The sequence below is a fragment of the Hylobates moloch genome, unplaced genomic scaffold (assembly GCF_009828535.3).
Source record: "Hylobates moloch isolate HMO894 unplaced genomic scaffold, HMol_V3 SCAFFOLD_1, whole genome shotgun sequence".
Taxonomy (NCBI): Eukaryota; Metazoa; Chordata; class Mammalia; order Primates; family Hylobatidae; genus Hylobates; species Hylobates moloch.
Window position 1 is genome coordinate 83295127 of NW_026652276.1, and position 20462 is coordinate 83315588.

General features: G+C 38.7%; 1 protein-coding gene across 4 annotated transcripts in view; it reads left to right on the forward strand.

The window, feature by feature from the left end:
* BAZ2B (bromodomain adjacent to zinc finger domain 2B) overlaps positions 1-20462 on the forward strand; it is a 385701-nt gene that overhangs the window by 340587 nt on the left and 24652 nt on the right. For all 4 annotated transcript variants that reach the window (XM_058441739.1, XM_058441732.1, XM_058441742.1 and 1 more), the window contains 4 exons: positions 11153-11802; positions 12230-12503; positions 12677-12832; positions 13829-13989. In XM_058441739.1, coding sequence (XP_058297722.1) covers positions 11153-11802; positions 12230-12503; positions 12677-12832; positions 13829-13989 — 1241 coding nt within the window. The remainder of the gene's footprint in view (positions 1-11152; positions 11803-12229; positions 12504-12676; positions 12833-13828; positions 13990-20462) is intronic.

The following is a 20462-nucleotide window of genomic DNA, read 5'->3' on the forward strand; positions in this document are numbered from 1 at the left end:
TCTCTAATGACCCGTGATGATGAGCTTTTTTTCATGTGTTTGTTGGCTGCATCAATGTCTTCTTTTGAGAAGTGTCTATTCATATCCTTCGCCCACTTTTTGATGGGGTTGTTTATTTTTTTCTTGTAAATTTGTTAAGTTCTTTGTAGATTCTGGATATTAGCCCTTTGTCAGATGGGTAGATTGCAAAAATTTTCTCCCATTCTGTAGGTTGCCTGTCCACTCTGATGATAGTTTCTTTTGCTGTGCAGAAGCTCTTTAGTTTAATTAGATCTCATTTGTCAATTTTGGCTTTTGTTGCCATTGCTTTTAGTGTTTTAGTTATGAAGTCCTTGCCCATGCCTATGTCCTGAATGGTATTGCCTAGGTTTTCTTCTAGGGTTTTTATGGTTTTAGGTCTTATATTTAAGTCTTCAATCCATCTTGAGTTAATTTTTGTATAAGGTGTAAGGAAGGGGTCCAGTTTCAGTTTTATGCATATGACTAGCCAGTTTTCCCAACACCATTTATTAAACAGGGAATCCTTTCCCCATTGCTTGTTTTTGTCAGGTTTGTCAAAGATCACATGGTTGTAGATGTGTAGCATTATTTCTGAGGCCTCGGTTCTGTTCCACTGGTCTATGTATCTGTTTCCGTACCAGTACCATACTGTTTTAGTTACGGTAGCCTTGTAGCATAGTTTGAAGTCAGGTAGTGTGATGCCTCCAGGTTTGTTGTTTTTGCTTAGGATTGTCTTGGCTATACGGGCCCTTTTTTTGGTTCCATATGAAATTTCAAGTAGTTTTTTTCTAATTCTGTGAAGAAAGTCAATGGTAGCTTGATGGGGACAGCATTGAATCTATAAATTACTTTGGGCAATATGGCCATTTTCACGATATTGATTCTTCCTATCCATGAGCATGGAATGTTTTTCCATTTGTTTGTGTCCTCTCTTATTTCTTTGAGCAGTGGTTTATAGTTCTCCTTGAAGAGGTCGTTCACATCCCTTGTAAGTTGGATTCCTAGGTATTTTATTTTCTTTGTAGCAATTGTGAATGGGAGTTCACTCATGATTTGGCTCTCTGTTTGTCTATTATTGGTGGATAGGAATGCTTGTGATTTTTGCACATTGATTTTGTATCCTGAGACTTTGCTGAAATAACTTAACAGCTTGAGGAGATTTGGGGCTGAGACGATGGGATTTTCTAAATATACAATGACGTCATCTGCAAACAGACAATTTGACTTCCTCTCTTCCTATTTGAATGCCCTTTATTTCATTCTCTTACCTGATTGCCCGGGCCAGAACTTCCAATACTATGTTGAATAGGAGTGGTGAGAAAGGACATCCTTGTCTTGTGCCAGTTTTCAAAGGGAATGCTTCCAGCTTTTGCCCATTCTGTATGATATTGGCCATGGGTTTGTCATAAACAGCTCTTATTATTTTGAGATACGTCCCATCAATACCTAGTTTATTGAGAGTTTTTAGCATGAAGGGCTGTTGAATTTTGTCAAAGGCCGTTTCTGCATATATTGAGATAATCATGTGGGTTTTGTCATTGGTCCTGTTTATGTGATGGATTACGTTTATTGATTTCCGTATGTTGAACCAGCCTTGCACCCCAGTGATGAAGCCAACTTGATCATGGCGGATAAGCTTTTTGATATGCTGCTGGATTCAGCTTTCCAGTATTTTATTGAGAATTTTCGCATCAATGTTCATCAGGGATATTGGCCTGAAATTTTCTTTTTTTGTGTTTCTGCCAGGTTTTGGTATGAAGTATCCATGCCGGCCTTACAAAATGAGTTAGGAAGGAGTCCCTTTTTTTCTATTGTTTGGAATAGTTTCAAAAGGAATGGTAGCAGCTCGCTTTTGTACCTCTGGTAGAATTCGGCTGTGAGTCTGTCTGGTCCTGAGTTTTTTTTGGCTAGTAGGCTATTAATTATTGCCTCAATTTCAGAACTTGTTATTGGTCTATTCAGGGATTGGATTTCTTCCTGATTTAGTCTTGGGAGAGTGTATGTGTCCAGGAATTTATCCATTTCTTCCAGATTTTTAGTTTATTTGCGTAGAGGTGTTTCTAGTATTCTCTGATGGTAGTTTGTATTTCTGTGGGATCAGTGGTGATATCCACTTTATCATGTTTTATTGTGTCTATTTGATTCTTCTCTCTTTTCTTCTTTATTAGTGTGGCTACCAGTCTATCTATTTTGTTGATCTTCTCAAAAAACCAGCTCCTGGATTCACTGATTTTTTGAAGGGCCTTTTGTGTCTCTGTCTCCTTCAGTTCTGCTCTGATCTTAGTTATTTCTTGTCTTCTGCTAGCTTTTGAATGTGTTTGCTCTTGCCTCTCAGTTCTTGTAATTGTGATGTTAGGGTGTCGATTTTAGATCTTTCCTGCTTTCTCTTGCGGGCATTTAGTGCTATAAATTTCTCTCTAAATCTCTGGCTGTGTCCCAGAGATTCTGGTACGTTGTCTTTGTTCTCATTGGTTTCAAAGAACTTATTTATTTCTGCCTTCATTTCATTACTTACCCAGTAGTCATTCAGGAGCAGGTTGTTCTGTTTCCATGTAGTTATGTGGTTTTGAGTGAGTTTCTTAACTCTGAGTTCTAATTTGATTGCACTGTGGTCTGAGAGACTGCTGGTTATTATTTCCGTTCTTTTGCATTTGCTAAGGAGTGTTTTACTTCCAATTATGTGGTCAGTTTTGGAGTAAGTGTGATGTGGTTCTGAGAAGAATGTATATTCTGTTGATTTGGCGTGGAGAGTTCTGTAGATGTCTATTAGGTCCCCTTGGTCCAGAGCTGAGTTCAAATCCTGAATGTTCTTGTTAACTTTCTGTCTCGTTGATCTCTCTAACATTGACAGTGGGGTGTTAAAGTCTCCAACTATTATTGTGTGGGAGTCTAAGTCTCTTTGTAGGTCTCTAAGGACTTGCTTTATGAATCTGGGTGCTCCTGTATTGGGTGCATATATATTTAGGATAGTTAGCTCTTCTTGTTGTGTTGATCCCTTTACCATTATGTAATGCCTTTGTCTCTTTTGATCTTTGTTGGTTTAAAGTCTGTTTTATCAGAGACTAGGATTGCAACCCCTGCTTTTTTTTGCTTTCCATTTGCTTGGTAAATATTCCTCCATCCCTTTGTTTTGAGCCTATGTGTGTCTTTGCATGTGAGATGCATCTCCTGAATATAGCACACCAAAGGGTCTTGACTCTTTATCAAATTTGCCAGTCTGTGTCTTTTAATTGGGGCATTTAGCCTGTTTACATTTAAGGTAAATATTGTTATGTGTGAATTTGATCCTGTCATTATGATGCTAGCTGGTTATTTTGCCCAATAGTTGATGCAGTTTCTTCATAGTGTCGATGGTCTTTACAATTTGGCATGTTTTTGCAGTGGCTGGTACCGGTATTTCCTTTCTATGTTTAGTGCTTCCTTCAGGAGCTCTTGTAAGGCAGGCCTGGTGGTGACAAAATCTCTCAGCATTTGCCTGTTTGTAAGGGATTTTATTTCTCCTTCGCTTATGAAGCTGAGTTTGGCTGGAGACAAAATTCTGGGTTGAAAATTCGTTTCTTTAAGAATGTTGAATATTGGCCCCAACTCTCTTCTGGCTTGTGAGGTTTCTGCAGAGAGATCCACTGTTAGTCTGATGGGTTTCCCTTTGTGGGTAACCCTACTTTTCTCTCTGGCTGTCCTTAACATTTTTTCCTTCATTTCAACCTTGGTGAATCTGACAATTATGTATCTTGGGGTTGCTCTTCTCAAGGAGTATCTTTGTGGTGTTCTCTGTATTTTTTAATGTTGGCCTGTCTTGCTAGGTTGGAGAAGTTCTCCTGGATAATATCCTGATATATATTTTCCAGCTTAGTTCCATTCTCCCCATCACTTTCAGGTACACCAATCAAACATAGGTTTGGTCTTTTCACATAGTCCCATATTTCTTGGAAGCTTTGTTCATTTCTTTTCATTCTTTTTTCTCTAATCTTGTCTTCATACTTTATTTCATTAAGTTGATATTCAATCATAGATATCCTTTCTTCTGCTTGATTCAGCTGTTGATACTTGTGTGTGCTTTTTGAAGTTCTTGTGCTGTGTTTTTCAGCTCCATCAGGTCATTCTGTAAACTGGGTATTCTAGTTAGCAATTCCTCTAACCCTTTTTCAACGTTCTTAGCTTCCTTGCATTGGGTTAGAACATGCTCCTTTAGCTCAGAGGAGTTTGTTATTTATTACCCACCTTCTGAAACCTACTTCTGTCAATTCGTCAAACTCATTCTCCGTCCAGTTTTGTTCCCTTGCTGGCAAGGAATTGTGATCCTTTGGAGGAGAAGAGGCATTCTGGTTTTGGGAATTTTTAGCCTTTTTGCGCTGGTTTTTCCTCATCTTCATGGATTTATCTACCTTTGGTCTTTGATGTTGGTCAGCTTCGGATGGAGTTTCTGTGTGGATGTCCTTTATATTGATGTTGATGCTATTCCTTTCTGTTTGTTAGTTGTCCTTCTAATAGGCCCCTCTGCTACAGGTCTGCTGGAGTTTGCTGGAGGTCCACTCCAGACCCTGTTTGCTTGTATCACCAGTGGAGGCTGCAGAACAGCAAAGATTGCTGCCTGTTCCTTCCTCTGGAACCTTCGTCCCACAGGGGCACCCGCCAGATGCCAGCCAGAGCTCTACTGTATGAGGTGTCTGTCGACCCCTGCTGGGAGGTGTCTCCCAGTCAGGAGGCACAGGGGTCAGGGACTCAATTGAGGAGGCAGTCTGTCCCTTAGCAGAGCTTGAGTACTATGCTGGGAGATCTGCTGCTCTCTTCAGAGCCAGGAGGCAGGAACGTTTAAGTCTGCTGAAGCTGTGCCCACAGCCGCGTCTTCCCCCAGGGAGATGGGAGTTTGATCTATAAGACCCTGACTGGGGCTGTTGTCTTTCTTTAAGAGATGCCCTGCCCAGAGAGGAGAAATCTAGAGAGGCAGTCTGGCTACAGCAGCTTTGCTGAGCTGCAGAGGGCTCCACCCAGTTTGAACTTCCTGGCAGCTTTATTTACACTGTGAGGGGAAAACCGCCTACCCAAGCCTCTGTAATGGTGGACGCCCCTCCCTACACCCAAGCTCAGGCGTCCCACGTCGACTTCAGACTGCTGTGATTGCAGTGAGAATTTCAAGCCAGTGGATCTTAGCTTGCCAGGCTCTGTGAGGGTGGGATCCGCTGAACTAGACCACTTGGCTTCCTGGCTTCAGCCCCCTTTCCAGGGGAGTAAACGGTTCTGTCTCGCTGGCACTCCAGGCACCACTGGGGTATGAAAAAAAACTCTTGCAGCTAGCTCAGTGTCTGCCCAAATGGCCACCCAGTTTTGCGCTTGAAACCCAGGGCCCTGGTGGCATAGGCACCCGAGGCAATCTCCTGGTCTGTGGGTTACAAAGACCGTGGGAAAAGCATAGTATCTGGGCTGGGGTGCGCCATTCTTCACAGCACAGCCCCTCATGGCTTCCCTTGGCTAGGAGAGGGAGTTCCCAGACCCCTTGCACTTCCTGGGTGAGGCAACGCCCCACCCTACTTCGGCTCACCCTCTGTGTGCTGCACCCACTGTCTAACCAGTCCCGATGAGATGAGCCAAGTACCTCAGTTGAAAATGCAGAAATCACCCACCTTCTGCGTTGATCTCACTGGGAGCTGCAGACCGGAACTGTTCCTATTTGGCCATCTTGCCTGGAAGTAGTTCACTGTTTTTTTTAAAGCCATTTGGGGTATGTTAGATTATAGATAATTTATTCAGTATTGGAAGGAAACTGAAACAAGTTTACTGTTAACTATACTGTGATATGAATACTATTCTTCCATTTTGTGTTAGGATATGGTTACAGCATTAAGTTTGCAAGTATACAATGTAATTGCTACCATGGAAACGTGAAAGTCTTCCATTAAGGGTAATGGTTTTATGTTATCATCTTAAAATTTTCTGGATCAGCCTGGAAAGGAACAATCCTAAATAGACATAATAAGAATCTGCTTCCTTTAGTCTCTTCCACAATAATCTCAAGATGCTTCCTAGCATCTTCCTTCCACAATCTTCAAGATGCTTCCTAGGAGCTGGTTTTTGGTAATACCGTCAACTGAAGATGGGAAAGCTCGGCGATTACTCCTAAGGTTTAGCCATACTGAGTGGGTAGGGGTGCTTGAGCCCTAGGAAGAGGCCATTTGTGATTGAACCTCTCTTTAACCCGTACTCTGAATGCCAGTGTTTTTACATTTCTTGCTTTTTCTTTTTCACTTAGAGTTTAGTAAAATCTCTCTGAAAGTTTCAGCTTGCTTCAGTCCAACTAAGGGGAGCCAAAGGAAAGATGTTTCACTTGAACCAAGAATGATGGACCCCCAGAATCCCATGAGAACAATTAGGTGAACTAACAGGGGTCAGAGTGATTCTGGTAAAACTCAAGGAGACATAGCTTCTTTCCAGTAGCAAACTTTGCTGCTTTTAGCATTCATTTAAATTAGGAAATGATATTTTGTCATTATGTACTGCAGTTGCTGCCAGGGTAGTTAATTAAGTGAAGAGTACTTCCAATTTTCTCTCTTATTTGTCTTCCTCTTCTTTCTTCTGCTTTGAAGATGGTTATTTATAGTCATTGACACATGTCAAAGAATTAAGGACTAGAAAGACCAGGGGATTATATGAGATAAAAGATAGAAAACTATTTAAAATTAAAGAATCTCTTTACAATAAATATCACATATATATTTTCAAATGATTAAAAGTAATTTTACAGCCAGAGGCAGTGGCTCACACCTGTAATCCCAGCACTTTGGGAGGCTGAGGCATGTGGATCACGTGAGGTCATGAGTTCAAGACCAGCCTGACCACCATGGTAAAACCCCATCTCTACTGAAAATACAGAAATTAGCCAGGCATGGTGGCACGTGCCTGTAGTCTCAGCTACTTGGGAGACTGAGGCAAGAGAATCACTTGAACCTGGGAGGTGGAGGTTGCAGTGAACCAAGATTATGCCACTGTACTCTACCTGGGTGACAGAGTAAGACTCCATCTCAAAAAAATATATATTTTTTTTAAATTAGAGGTTTAACTGTTAGGATTAAACAATTTGAATGTAAAAGTCAAAGATAGCCATGACTTTTGAAATTACCATCAGCTCAATATTAGATACAAATAAGTCATCTTCTAGTCTCAAACTAGTAAAAATTGGTGTGTTTCTTATTTGTTTTAGAATATATGACAGCAATTTTTGAATTTTTTTTAGTTCTCATAATACAAATATTAGTACTCCATTACTAGCTAATACATTATCTAAAGTTAAAAGGATTGGAACACAGTAGGTATATGAGGAAAATATTTGTGACTATTTTCACATGTGCCTAACTGGAGGTAAAAGTATATGTCTTGGTTTTTTTTCTTCTTTGCATGCCTGCTAACTTTGATTGGATGCCAGATATTGTGAATTTTACCTTGTTGGGTGTTGGATATTTTTAAGTTCCTATATTCTTGACCTTTGTTTAACCAAGGCACATTTAAGTTACATACTTGGAAAAGTTCGATCCTTTCAAGTCTTGCATTTAAACTTTGTCAGGTAGAACTAGAACAGTGCTCATTCTAGGGCTGATTATCCCCTGCTCCTAAAGCAAGATCCTTCTGAGTACTCTACCCAATGCCTATGAATCTTGAGGTTTCCCACTCTGGTGGGTAGGAACAGGAACTATTCCCAGCCTGTGTGACACCTGGCACTTTCCCCTCTAATCCTTTAAGGTACTTTTTTCACCAAGCCTCACACATATGTGCTGATCAGTATTTAGCTAAATACTCAAGGGGTTCCTTTGCAGATCACTGGAGTTCTCTGTGCAGCTCTCTCCCTTCCAGAATATTCTCCAGAGCACTCTAGCCGCTTTAGTCTCCCTGAGCTTTCAGTTGCATCTTCTTATCTTAGGGAGTTTGCCAGGCTCCACCTGGATTACTCCTCCTTATTGCTGTATCCTAGAAGCTATCCCAAGGCAGTAAGCTGGGGCAATCACAAGACTTACTGAGTTTGTTTTTTCAACTTTGTTGTTTGATGTTCAGTTTCCTGCAAACTGTTGTTTCATGTATTTTATCTGTTTCTGGTTGTTTCATACAAGAAGGTAATCTAGTCCCTGTTACTCTATATTGGTCAGAAGTATAAATCTGATGTATAGGGATTTAATTTCAACTAGAAACTAATTTGAAGAGAAGGATATGAGGGCTATGTCAAACATTAATAAAGGACTGGTTGGATAAATTATGATATACCTATATAACAAAATTATGCAGCTGATCACAAAAATGAACTACAGGAGGCCGGGCGCGGTGGCTCACGCCTGTAATTCCAGCACTTTGGGAGGCCGAGGCGGGCGGATCACGAGGTCAGGAGATCGAGACCACGGTGAAACCCCATCTCTACTAAAAATACAAAAAATTAGCCGGGCGTGGTGGCGGGCGCCTGTAGTCCCAGCTACTCGGAGAGGCTGAGGCAGGAGAATGGCGTGAACCCGGGAGGCGGAGCTTGCAGTGAGCCGAGATTGCGCCACTGCACTCCAGCCTGGGTGACAGAGCGAGACTCCGTCTCAAAAAAAAAAAAAAAAAATGAACTACAGGTGAACTACAGTTACATGTTTTGGAAAGTTCTCTAAGGAATACTGTTAGTGAAAGAATTAAATTCATCCTTTTGTTTCGTTATTCAAGGAATATTTATTGAGCACCTCCTTTTATTTTCTTTAGAGACAGGATCTCACTACGTTGCCCATGCTGGACTCAATCTCCTGGGCTCAAGCGATCCTTCCACCTCAGCCTCCCAAGTAGCTGGGACTACAGGTGCATGCCACTGTGCCTGGTTTATTGAGCCACTGTTTTATAGTAGCCACCATGCTAAGCATTTGGAATCCAATAATAGCAAGATACAGACATTGACCGGGCACAGTGGCTCATGCCTGTAATCCCAAAGCTCATGCCTGTAATCTGCAGGTGGATTGCTTGAGCTCAGGAGTTTGAGACTAGCCTGGCAACATAGTGAAACCTCGTCTCTACAAAAAATACAAAAATTACCTGGACATGGTGGCGTGCACCTGTAGTCCCAGCTAATTGGGAGGCTGAGTTGGGAGAATCACTTGAGCTTAGTAGGTCGAGGTTACAGTAAGCCCTAATCACACCACTGCACTCCAGCCTGGGTGACAGAGTGAGACCCTATCTCAGAAAAAAAAAAAAATGATATAGACATTGCTCTGCCTTTAAACAGAGCTTGTTGATTTAAATTCTAGTACATGGGAGGGGAGGTAATCGAAAATAAGCAAACATCATGATTAATGTTAAATTCTGTAAAGGAAATAATATAGAATGACATTCTAAGATGAATGGGGGGTCCTAATTTTAGATAAAGTGATCAGAGAAAATCTCTGTAAGGAAATAACATTTATTATCTGAGATGTGAAGGATAAGGAGCCAGTCAACAAAACAGTATCCCATGCAGAGGGAAGAACAAGATCAAAGGCTCTGAGAAGGGCAAGAACTTAGCATGTTCAAGAAGCTGAAAATAGAAAGTGAGAAGAGGAGCAGAGTTACCAAGAACAAGAGTGGTGCAGAGGTGGTGGAAGTTTTCAGGAACCAGATTATAGAATGTTGTAGGCCTTGGTTAGGAGTTTGGTTTTTATTCTAAGCTGCAGAAAAGTGAATAGTAGTATTCCATTTATGTAGTAATGCAAAATGGTAGTCATAGATAATGTATATACGATTTCTGGGAAGATATAGCGATGTAATTTACCATGGCTACCCCTGAAGTTTAGAAATAGAGACTGAAGGAATAGGTAGAAAGGCCTTTACTTTATATACCCTTCATGACTGAATATTTTAACTTGCGAGCATATTACTTTTCAAATTGAATAAAGTAGTGGATTTATGTTTTTAAAATAGTTCTTATAAATTATTTTTAAAACAATGAGCAAAAATATGAACCAGAAATTTACAAAAGAGAAATACTAATAAACCTATGAAAAGACATTCAGCCTTACTAATGACCAGAAATAATGCAATCTAGATTTTAACCTCAAATATTGGCAAAGACAAAAAATACTGACAGCATCCAGTTTCATTGAGGGTGTAGGCACACAGATGCTCTCAGTTACTTTAATATGAGTATATATTGATCCAGACTTTCTAGAGGACAGTTTGACAATATATTTCAAAAACTCTGAAAGTACACATCTTAGTTTTTTTTTAGGAATTTATTTTAAGGAAGTAAATCGGGAGAACAAGTCTAAAAATATAGATAAAAGTCATTATTTACAGCATTGTTTATAATAGTGAATAATTGGGACCTATTATTATGTATCGGTAGAAAATTATTTGTTATGATATAGTTCATTCTGTTGCCATTAAAATTTATGATGAAGTTATATGTTTATCGACATGTCAAGGTGTTTACAGGGTATTATTCAATAAAACCCTCTAGCAGTTTAGAATATTATATATGTAGTAGAATTTCTTTCCTTAATTATGTGGATTTAAGTGTGTATGTATCACATAGAGAACTCCTAGAAGTTTAATTCAAAAATATTAAGGGTAATTTTTGCTGTGTAGTACGGCTTGTAATATTTTTTGTACTTTTAATATTTTTGGATTTTAATTTTTTATAACAAATATATGTTAATGCCAGCCGGGCGTGGTGGCTCATGCCTGTTACCCCTGCACTTTGCACTTTGAGAGGCCAAGGCAGGTGGATTGCCTGACCTCAGAGATTTGAGACCAGCCTGGCTAACATGGTGAAGCCCTGTTTCTACTAAAAATACAAAAAAATTAGCCAGGCGTGGTGGTGCACCTTTGTAATCTCATTTACTCAGGAGGCTGAAGCAGGAGAATCGCTTGAACCCAGGAGGCAGAGGTTGCAGTGAGCTGAATTCGTGCCATTGCACTCCAGCCTGGTGGAAAACTAAGACTCCATCCATCTCAAAATAAAATTTAAACAAACAAACAAAATATATATATATGTGTTAATTTTCCGGTGAGTGAAAGCTATAATCTATAAAAAAGGAAAATATAGGGAGTATTAGGTAATATAGAAAAGTTTAAGTATTTATGCATATAATTTGATAAAGAGTAATGAAATTTAATTACAATATTGGTTTGATCTGGAGTAACATGTTCATAATGCTTTTTGATTTTGTAGGACTAGAAGAAATTGCAAAAGAAAGAGAAAAACTAAAAAAGGCAGAAAGTGTCCAGATCAAAGAAGAAATGTTTGAGACTTCTGGGGACAGTTTAAATTGTTCAAATACAGATCACTGTGAACAAAAGGAAGATCTTAAAGAAAAAGATAACACAAATCTATTCCTTCAGAAACCTGGCTCTTTTTCCAAATTAAGCAAGCTTTTGGAAGTAGCTAAGATGCCTCCTGAGTCAGAGGTTATGACCCCCAAACCAAATGCTGGTGCAAATGGGTGCATGTTGTCTTATCAGAACAGTGGAAAACATTCACTGGGCAGCATTCAGTCGACAGCAACGCAAAGCAATGTGGAAAAGGCAGACTCTAATAATCTGTTTAATACTGGTTCAAGTGGTCCAGGGAAGTTCTACAGTCCTCTCCCCAATGACCAGTTACTAAAAACGCTGACCGAAAAGAATAGACAATGGTTTAGTCTTTTGCCACGAACACCTTGCGATGACTCTTCACTTACTCATGCCAATATGTCAACTGCTTCTTTGGTGACTCCTCAGTCTCAGCCACCATCTAAGTCACCTTCACCTGCCCCAGCTCCTCTTGGATCTTCTGCTCAGAATCCTGTTGGCTTAAATCCATTTGCTTTATCACCTCTTCAGGTTAGTACTGCTAACTGTAACTCATTTTTATATTGCTCTGTGTAATCTTTGACCTCATGGAGATTTTTGCTCAAGGGGGATCACTCAAATAGTTAAAATATTCCTGCTACAGTTTGAAAACTAAAACAAGTCAGAATTTCTGTCACCAGGGTTCATTAGAACTACTGATTTCTAGCGTTGGTCTAAGTCTTCTTTAATTACTTTTTAACTTACTACTGTAACGGTATATCCGAAAGGAAAATTACTTTGGGGAACAAATAAGAACATGGAATTTAACATTTTTGTTGCTAATATATTTCGTTTTCCTGTAATTGTAATAAATGAAAGAATATTTTTTGGAATTTGAAAAATAATTTCATATTCCAAACATTTTTCCTAACTTCTTAGAGTAATCTACTTTTCATTAATAAATGTTTTCTTTTTGCAGGTGAAAAGTGGAGCATCTATGATGGGACTTCAGTTTTGTGGGTGGCCCACTGGTGTGCTTACTTCTAATATTCCATTTACATCATCTGTACCTAGTCTAGGATCAGGGTTAGGGTTATCAGAAGGAAATGGTAATTCATTCTTGACTTCCAATGTTGCTTCAAGTAAAAGTGAATCTCCAGTACCACAGAATGAAAAGGCCACCTCAGCTCAACCTGCAGCTGTTGAAGTAGCAAAACCAGTAGATTTTCCTAGTCCAAAACCTATTCCAGAAGGTAGGTACATTGAGATGGTTTACAGCCACTTACTCAATGTCAATATTATGGATTCCTATATTATAACTGAATATTTGACGGTTCTATATGTAGTTAATAAATCTTTTTATTTCCATGGCGTCACTTCCTATTCGAAATATTTGTAAAAGTTCTACTTCTTTATTTTGACTTAGAAATGCAGTTTGGTTGGTGGAGAATTATTGACCCAGAGGACCTAAAAGCTTTGCTCAAAGTGCTGCATCTCAGAGGAATAAGAGAAAAGGCATTACAAAAACAAATTCAGAAACACTTGGATTATATTACTCAAGCCTGCCTCAAGAATAAGGATGGTATGTACCTAAAAGAGATTTCAGCTTTCTTTCTTGCTTAGTTATGAGAATTAATTATTCTAAAGCATATTTTAGTCTATTGGTCCTTCATATTCATGAGTTCCACATCTATGGATTCAACCAATCGCAGATCAAACAGATTCAAAGAAAGATGGGCGTATCTGTACTGAACATATACAGACTTTTTTTTCTTATCATTCTTCCCTAAATAATATAGTATAACAACTATTTCCATAGCATCTACATTGTCTTAGGTACTATAAGTAACCTAGAAATAACTTGAAGCATATAGGAGGATGTACATAGATTACATGCAAATAGTACACCTTTTTTTTTTTTTTTGGTGAGAGAGTCTTGCTGTGTCACCTAGGCTGGAGAATGGTGGTGCATTCTCAAAGTCGTGGGCTCAAGCAGTCTTCCTGCCTCAGCCTTCTGAGTAGCTGGGGCTATAGGCACATGCCCCAACACCCAGCTAGTTTTTTTTATTTTTTGTAGAGACAGGGCCTCACTATGTTGCCCAGGCTGGTCTCGAACTGCTGGCCTCAAGGGATCCTCTCACCTCAGCTTCCCAAAGTGCTAAGATTATGGGCATGAGCCACCACTCCTGGCCAACACCATTTTATATAAGGGATGTGAACATCTCTAGGTTTTGATATTCATGGGGGCAGAGGGGGTCCTAGAACCAATCCCCCACAGATATCAAGAGAGAAATGATATCTTAATGCACTACTATTTTTTTCTGTTTTACTCAACAAACTATATTTTTTAAGTTGGTGTTACTGTCTTGTAATTTTTTACACCCGTAGCATATTGTTTTGTGTTTCTCAGCGTGTTTCTACTTTTAAGAGTAAGCTGCCTGTACATATACAAGTGCATTTGTGTATGTCAAGTTAAATGTACATGGGTCTCCTAGAATTGTATTCACTTTCTGGAAGAAATCTCTGAGGGGAAAAGCTTAATAAATGGATTTTTAAATTAATTTCTTTTTAAATGTAGTTGCTATTATTGAACTGAATGAAAATGAAGAAAACCAAGTAACTCGAGACATTGTGGAGAACTGGTCAGTGGAAGAACAAGCAATGGAAATGGATTTGAGTGTCCTTCAGCAGGTAGAAGATCTAGAAAGGAGAGTTGCATCAGCAAGTTTGCAAGTGAAGGTAAAATCGACTTGGAATAAAATATGTTTTTAGGATAATAGAAGGTAACTAATGTTTATTACATGCCTAATATATGCTAGTTAATGTGCTAAATGTTTTTATTTTGTCTCATTTAATTCTGAAAACAATCCTGGATTAATTTGCCCCACCTGTTAAGGAACCAGGCTCAGCGTAAGTAATGTGCCAGTGGTCATATAGTAAGTGCCTAAATGTGCATTTAAACCAAGTCTGACTCCAGAGCCCATGTTCTTTTTAGTAATCTTGCTACCTCCTTAATGGTATTCAGAAGTATTATTTCTGATGCGCAGTTCTTTACTACCAGCAGAATTCCAGTTTCAGTGAGATGAATGTGATGATCTAGTACAAATATTATCAAACTCCTATTATAGTGTTTCATATAGGCCATGAACTTCCTTATATACAAGCCTTGTTATATGTCAGACTTTTACACTATATAGTTTAATTTGGAGACCAATATAGATATATCCAAATATATGTTATAGACCATTATGATGTACTGACACATGCACACATACTCTACATATATATGTAAAGTTTTTATTTACTGATTTATTCATTCATTCCCTCATCTATTTGCTGGGTATTATCATGTCACAGGTAATGATCAGAACTGATTTCCAGTGGACAAACAAAAGGAAAGCTTTACCCTTGTGCAAGAATTTTTGATTTTGTAAGGAGGGGTATAAAGGTCTCCTTAAAAGCATGAAAGGTTTAGAACCTACTAAGGTTCTGTTTTGGTTTTGGGGTTTTTTGTTTTTTTGTTTTTTGTTTTTGTTTTTTTTTTTTTTGAGATGGAGTCTCACGCTGTCGCCCAGGCTGGAGTACAGTGGCGTGATCTCGGCTCACTGCAACCTCCACCTCCAGGTTCAAGTGATTCTCCTGCCTCAGGCTTTCAAAGTACATGCCATGACGCCCCACTAATTTTTGTATTTTTAATAGAGATGGGGTTTTGCTACGTTGGCCAGGCTGGTCTCAAACTCCTGACCTCAAGTGATCCACCCACTTTGGCCTCCCAAAGTGCTGGGATTACAGGCATGAGCCACTGCGCCTGGCTAGAATCTGCTAAGGTACTAAAGGTTTAGAAACCTTAATCTCTGTGTAATTTGATTTGAAATGCCTTGCTTTATTCAGAATGAGAAATTTATGGCATAATGCTATCCTATTTAATAATTGAGATTTTGCTTCATAATTAGTTTAACATAGGCATTTGGGCACTTTTGAGGATCTCAAAAAATGTAGTTTTCCAGAGCTAATAAAATATCCCTTTCTTGTGACAAACGTAATTACCAACCTTGGGAAGCAAAAATTTATTATTGAAACTTGTGCTAGTAAACTATGTTTCCTCCTCCAGGTTCTATAATACAGTATAAAAGTGCCTCGTGTATTGTCATCTTTCTGGCATCCTCAACAAATGAACCCTTTCACACTATTTTATTTTCTGGAGAAATGAAAATTATTCCATTTAGTGCTAGAATTTTTTAAAGTGGTTTTGGATCGCTTGTGTTACACATTTCACTGCTTTCTTAAATTGAAAATAAAAAGCCTGATTTAACTTATCATGGTGGCACAGAATCATCAATATGAAGATCAATTATCAGACAATAATTCCCTCAGGAAGTGAGAAGAGGTTTTGCACCTAACCTAAATGATCCTAGTGTGCTTTGCTTTTAAAACTGCTACATCTACTTTCTATAGTCTGTGGTTGTCCTCTCAGATTGTCAGTTGATACTACTTGCTGGTTTAAATTTGATTGGTTCCATAAGCCCTATTTTCCTCCAGCTTTTTCCCAACTCATTTGCCAATTCTAATTGACTGTTGGTTGGGAAAGTGTATCATCAGGCTTTTAAAAAATACGTGTAAAGTCAGAGTGTGGGCCTGAAACATTTTCCTGGTGACATACTCAGATTTTAGTTCTTTGACCTTATCACATTGCTGGCTGCTTAAATGTTCTTGGCTGTGTTATCAGTAGCTAAGATAAGTAGAATTTGCTTCATAAATTGTTTTAAATTCATAAATAATAATGTACAGTATCATGGAGTACATGGTGTTGTTTTGGTACATTTAATGTTTAGTGATCAGATCAGAGTAATTAGCATATTCATTATCTCAAACATTTACCATTTTTTTCTGTTAAGAATAATATCCTCCTTTAGCTACTTGAAACAATGTTATTAACTATAATCATCGTACAGTGGTATAGAGCACTAGAACTTATTTCTCCTACCTACCAGTAATTTTGTATTCTTTTTTTTTTTTTTTTTTGAGATCAAGTTTCACTTTTGTTCCCAGGCTTGAGTATAGTGGCGTGATCTCAGCTCACAGCAACCTCCACCTCCTGGGTTCAAGCAATTCTCCTGCCTCAGCCTTCCTGAGTAGCTGGGATTACAGGCATGTGCCACCATGCCCGGCTAATTTTTGTATTTTTAGTAGAGACAGGGTTTCTCCATGTTGGTCAGGCTGGTCTCAAACTCCCGACCTCAGATGATCTGCCCGCCTCGGCCTCCCAAAGTGCTGGGATTACAGGCGTGAGCCACCACGCCCAGCCAGTAATTTTGTATTCTTTAACAAATCTCTCTTTATCCCTCCCTGCCCCCACTTTTCCCAGCCTGTAGTATCCTCTGCTCTACTTTTTACTTCTATGAGATCAGTTTTTTTTTAAGCTTCCACATGAATGAGAACATGCAGTGTTTAACTTTGTGTGCCTGGCTTACTTCACTTAAAGTAATGTCCTCCAGTTCCATCCATGTTGCCTCTAATGACAGGATATTTCATTCTTTTTATGTTGTATAGCATTCTGTTGTGTATACATGCCATATTTTCTTTATCCATTTATCTGTTGAATACCTGGATTCATTCTGTATTTTGGCTATTGTGTGCCGAAGTAAACATCAGGATGCAGATGTCTTTTCTTTTTTTTTTTTTTTTGAGACGGAGTTTCACTCTTGTTGCCCGGGCTGGAGTTCAATGGCGCGATCTCAGCTCACCGCAACCTCTGCCTCCCAGGTTCAAGCAGTTCTCCTGCCTCAGCCTCCTGAATAGCTGGGATTACAGGCATGCACCACCGTGCCCGGCTAATTTTGTATTTTTAGTAGAGACAGGGTTTCTCCATGTTGAGGCTGGTCTCGAACTCCTGACCTCAGGTGATCCACCTGCCTCAGCCTCCCAAAGTGCTGGGATTACAGGCATGAGCCACCACGCCCGGCCAGATGTCTTTTCAATACGACAATTTTCTTTTCCTTTGGATAAATTCCCAGTAGTAGGATTGCTGGATCATATGATAGCTCTATTTGTAGTTTCTTGAGGAACCTACATACTGTTTTTCATAGTGGCTGTACTAGTTTACATTGCCACCAACAGTATGTAAGAGTTCCCTTTTCTATGCATTCTTACCAGCATCTCATTTTTTTTTCTTTTCTTTTCTTTTTTTTTTTTTTTGAGATGGAGTCTTGTTCTGTCGCCCGGGCTCTGGAGTGCAGTGGCGTGATCTCGGCTCACTGCAAGCTCCACCTCCTGGGTTCCCGCCATTCTGCTGCCTCAGCCTCCCGAGTAGCTGGGACTACAGGCGCCTGCCACCACACCCAGCTAATGTTTTTGTATTTTTAGTAGAGACGGGATTTCATCATGTTAGCCAGGATGGTCTTGATCTCCTGACTTCGTGATCTTCCTGCCTCAGCCTCCCAAAGTGCTGGGATTGCAGGTATGAGACACGGCGCCCGGCCGTTTTTTTTCTTTTTGATAATAGCCATTCTAACTGCGGTGAGATAATATCTCATTGTGGCTTTGATTTGCATTTCCCTGGTGAGTGGTGATATTCAGCATTTTTTCATATATTTGTTGGCCATGTATATGTCTTCTTTTGAGAAATGTCTGTTCAGATTATTTGCCCATTTTTAATCAGATTGTTTGGTTTTTGCTGTTGAGATGTTTGAGTTCCTTGTAGATCCTGGATATTAATCTCCTTTCAGATGTATTATTTGCAAATATTTTATCCCATTTGGAGGATTTTCTTTTCATTCTGTTGACTTTTTCCTTTGCTGTACAGAAGTTTTTTCATTTGATGTAATCGCATTTGTTTATTTTTGCCTCTGTTACCTGTGCTTTTGAAGTTTTATATATAAAATATTTTCCCAGACAAATGTCCTGTTTCTTCTAGTAGTTTTATCATTTAGGGTCTTACATTAAGTCTTTGACCTATTTTGAGTTATTTTTGTATAGGATAAGAGGTGAGGGTCTACTTTCATTCCTCTGCATATGGATATCCAGTTTTCCTGGCACCATTTATTGAAGAGACTATTCCTTTCACAATGAGCATTCTTGGCACCTTTGTTAAAAAGCAGTTGATTATAGAGGTGTGGATTAATTTCTGGGTTTTCTATTCTATCCCTTTGGTTTATGTGTCAGTTTTTATGCCTGTACCATGCTGTTCTGATTACTACAGCTTTGTAGTTTATTTTGAAGTCTTGGTAGTCTGATACCTCCAGCTTTGTTCTTGTTGCTCAGGATTGCTTTAGCTATTCAGTCTTTTGTAATTCCACACGAAGCTTAATATTTTTTCTTTGTTTCTGTGAAGAATGTCATTAGTGTTTTGATAGGGATTGTGTTGAATCTGTAGATTGCATTGGGTAGTATTGTCATTTTAACAATATTGATTCTTCCGATCCATAAGCATGGTTGTATCCTCTCATCCTCTTCAGTTTTTTTTCATCAGTGTTTTATAGTTTTCCTTGTAAAGGTCTTTCACTTCTTTGATTAAATTTACTCCTAGAGTTGGATTTTTGTTTTTGTTTTTGCTTGTTTGTTTGGTAGCTATTGTAAATGGGATTGCCTTCTTGATTTCTTTTTTAGTGAATTCATTGTTCATGTATCAAAATGCTGCTGAGGCTGGACACAGTGGCTCATGCCTGTAATCCCAGAACTTTGGGAGGCCGAGGTGAGAGGATCACTTGAGCTCAGGAGTTTGAGACCAGCCTGGGGAACATCGCAAAACCCCTTCTCTACAAAAAATACAAAAATTAGCTGGGTGTAGTGGCACATGCCTATAGTCCCAGCTACTTGGGAGGCTGAGGTGGGAGAATGGCTTGAGCCCAGGAAGCGAAGTTGCCTTGGCTATTTGGGCTCTCTTTTGGTTCTGTATGAACTTCTAAATAGTTTTTTCTAGTTCAAAGAAGAATTTCATTGGTAGTTTTATAGGAATAGCATTAAATCTGTAAATTGCTTTGGGCAGTATGGCCATTTTAGTGATATTTAGTCTTCCTATCTATGAGCATGGGATGTTTTTCCATCTGTATCATCTCTGATTTCTTTGAGCAGTGTGATGTAATTTTCATGTAGAGATCTTTCACCTCCCTGGTTGGCTGCATTCCTAGGTATTTTATTGTTAGGAAAACTAACTTTTTGTTTTGTTGATCTTTTGTATTTTTGTCTCAATTTGGTTTATTTCTGCTCTGATCTTTATTGTTTCTTTCCTTCTACTAATTTGGGGTTTGATTTGTTCTTGCATTTCCAGTTACTTGTAGGGCATTGCTAGATTGTTTACTTGAAATATTTCTACTTTATTGATGTAGGTATTTATTGCTATAAACTTGCTTCTTAATACTGCCTTTGCTGTGTCCCATACATTTTGGAATGTTGTGTTTCTATTTTCATTTATTTCAAGGAATTTTTAAATTTCATTCTTAATTTCTTCTTTTACCCAGTGGTTGTTCAGGACCCTGTTGTTTACATTTCATGTATTTGTATGGTTTTAAATGTTCCTCTTGTTACTGATTTATAGTTTATTTCCATGTAGTCAGAGAAGATACTTGATATGATTTCAAATTTTTAAAATTTTTTCAGATTTGAGTCCTAACATATGGTCAGTCCTGGCATATGTTCCATGTGCTGATGAACATAATGTGTATTCTGCAGCTGGTGGATGAAATGTTCTGTACGTGTCCATTTGGTCTATGGTGCAGATTAAATTTGATGTTACTTTGTTGATTTTCTGTCTAGAAAATCTATCCAATGCTGACAGTGGGATGTTGAAATCCCCAGCCATTATCATATTAGGATCTACCTCTACATTTGGATCTAATAATATTTGCTTTATGTATTGAGTGCTCCTGTATTGAGTGCATATATATTTACAATTATTATATTCTCTTGTTGAATTGATACCTTTATTATATAATTGTCCTTGTCTCTTTTTACAGCTTTTAACTTGAAGTTTGTTTGTTTTTTGTTTTTTTTTATCTGACATAACTATTCCTCTTCATTTTTGGTTTTCATTTGCATGGGCTATTTCTATCCATCCATTCACTTTCAGTCTACGTATGTCTTTACAGGTGAGGGGAGTTTCTTACAGGCAGCATATAGTTGGGCCTTGTTTTTTTTAATCCAGCCGGTCTATGTCTTTTAAATGGGAAATTTAATTCATTTACATTCAAGATTATTATTTATAGGTGAGTGCTTAC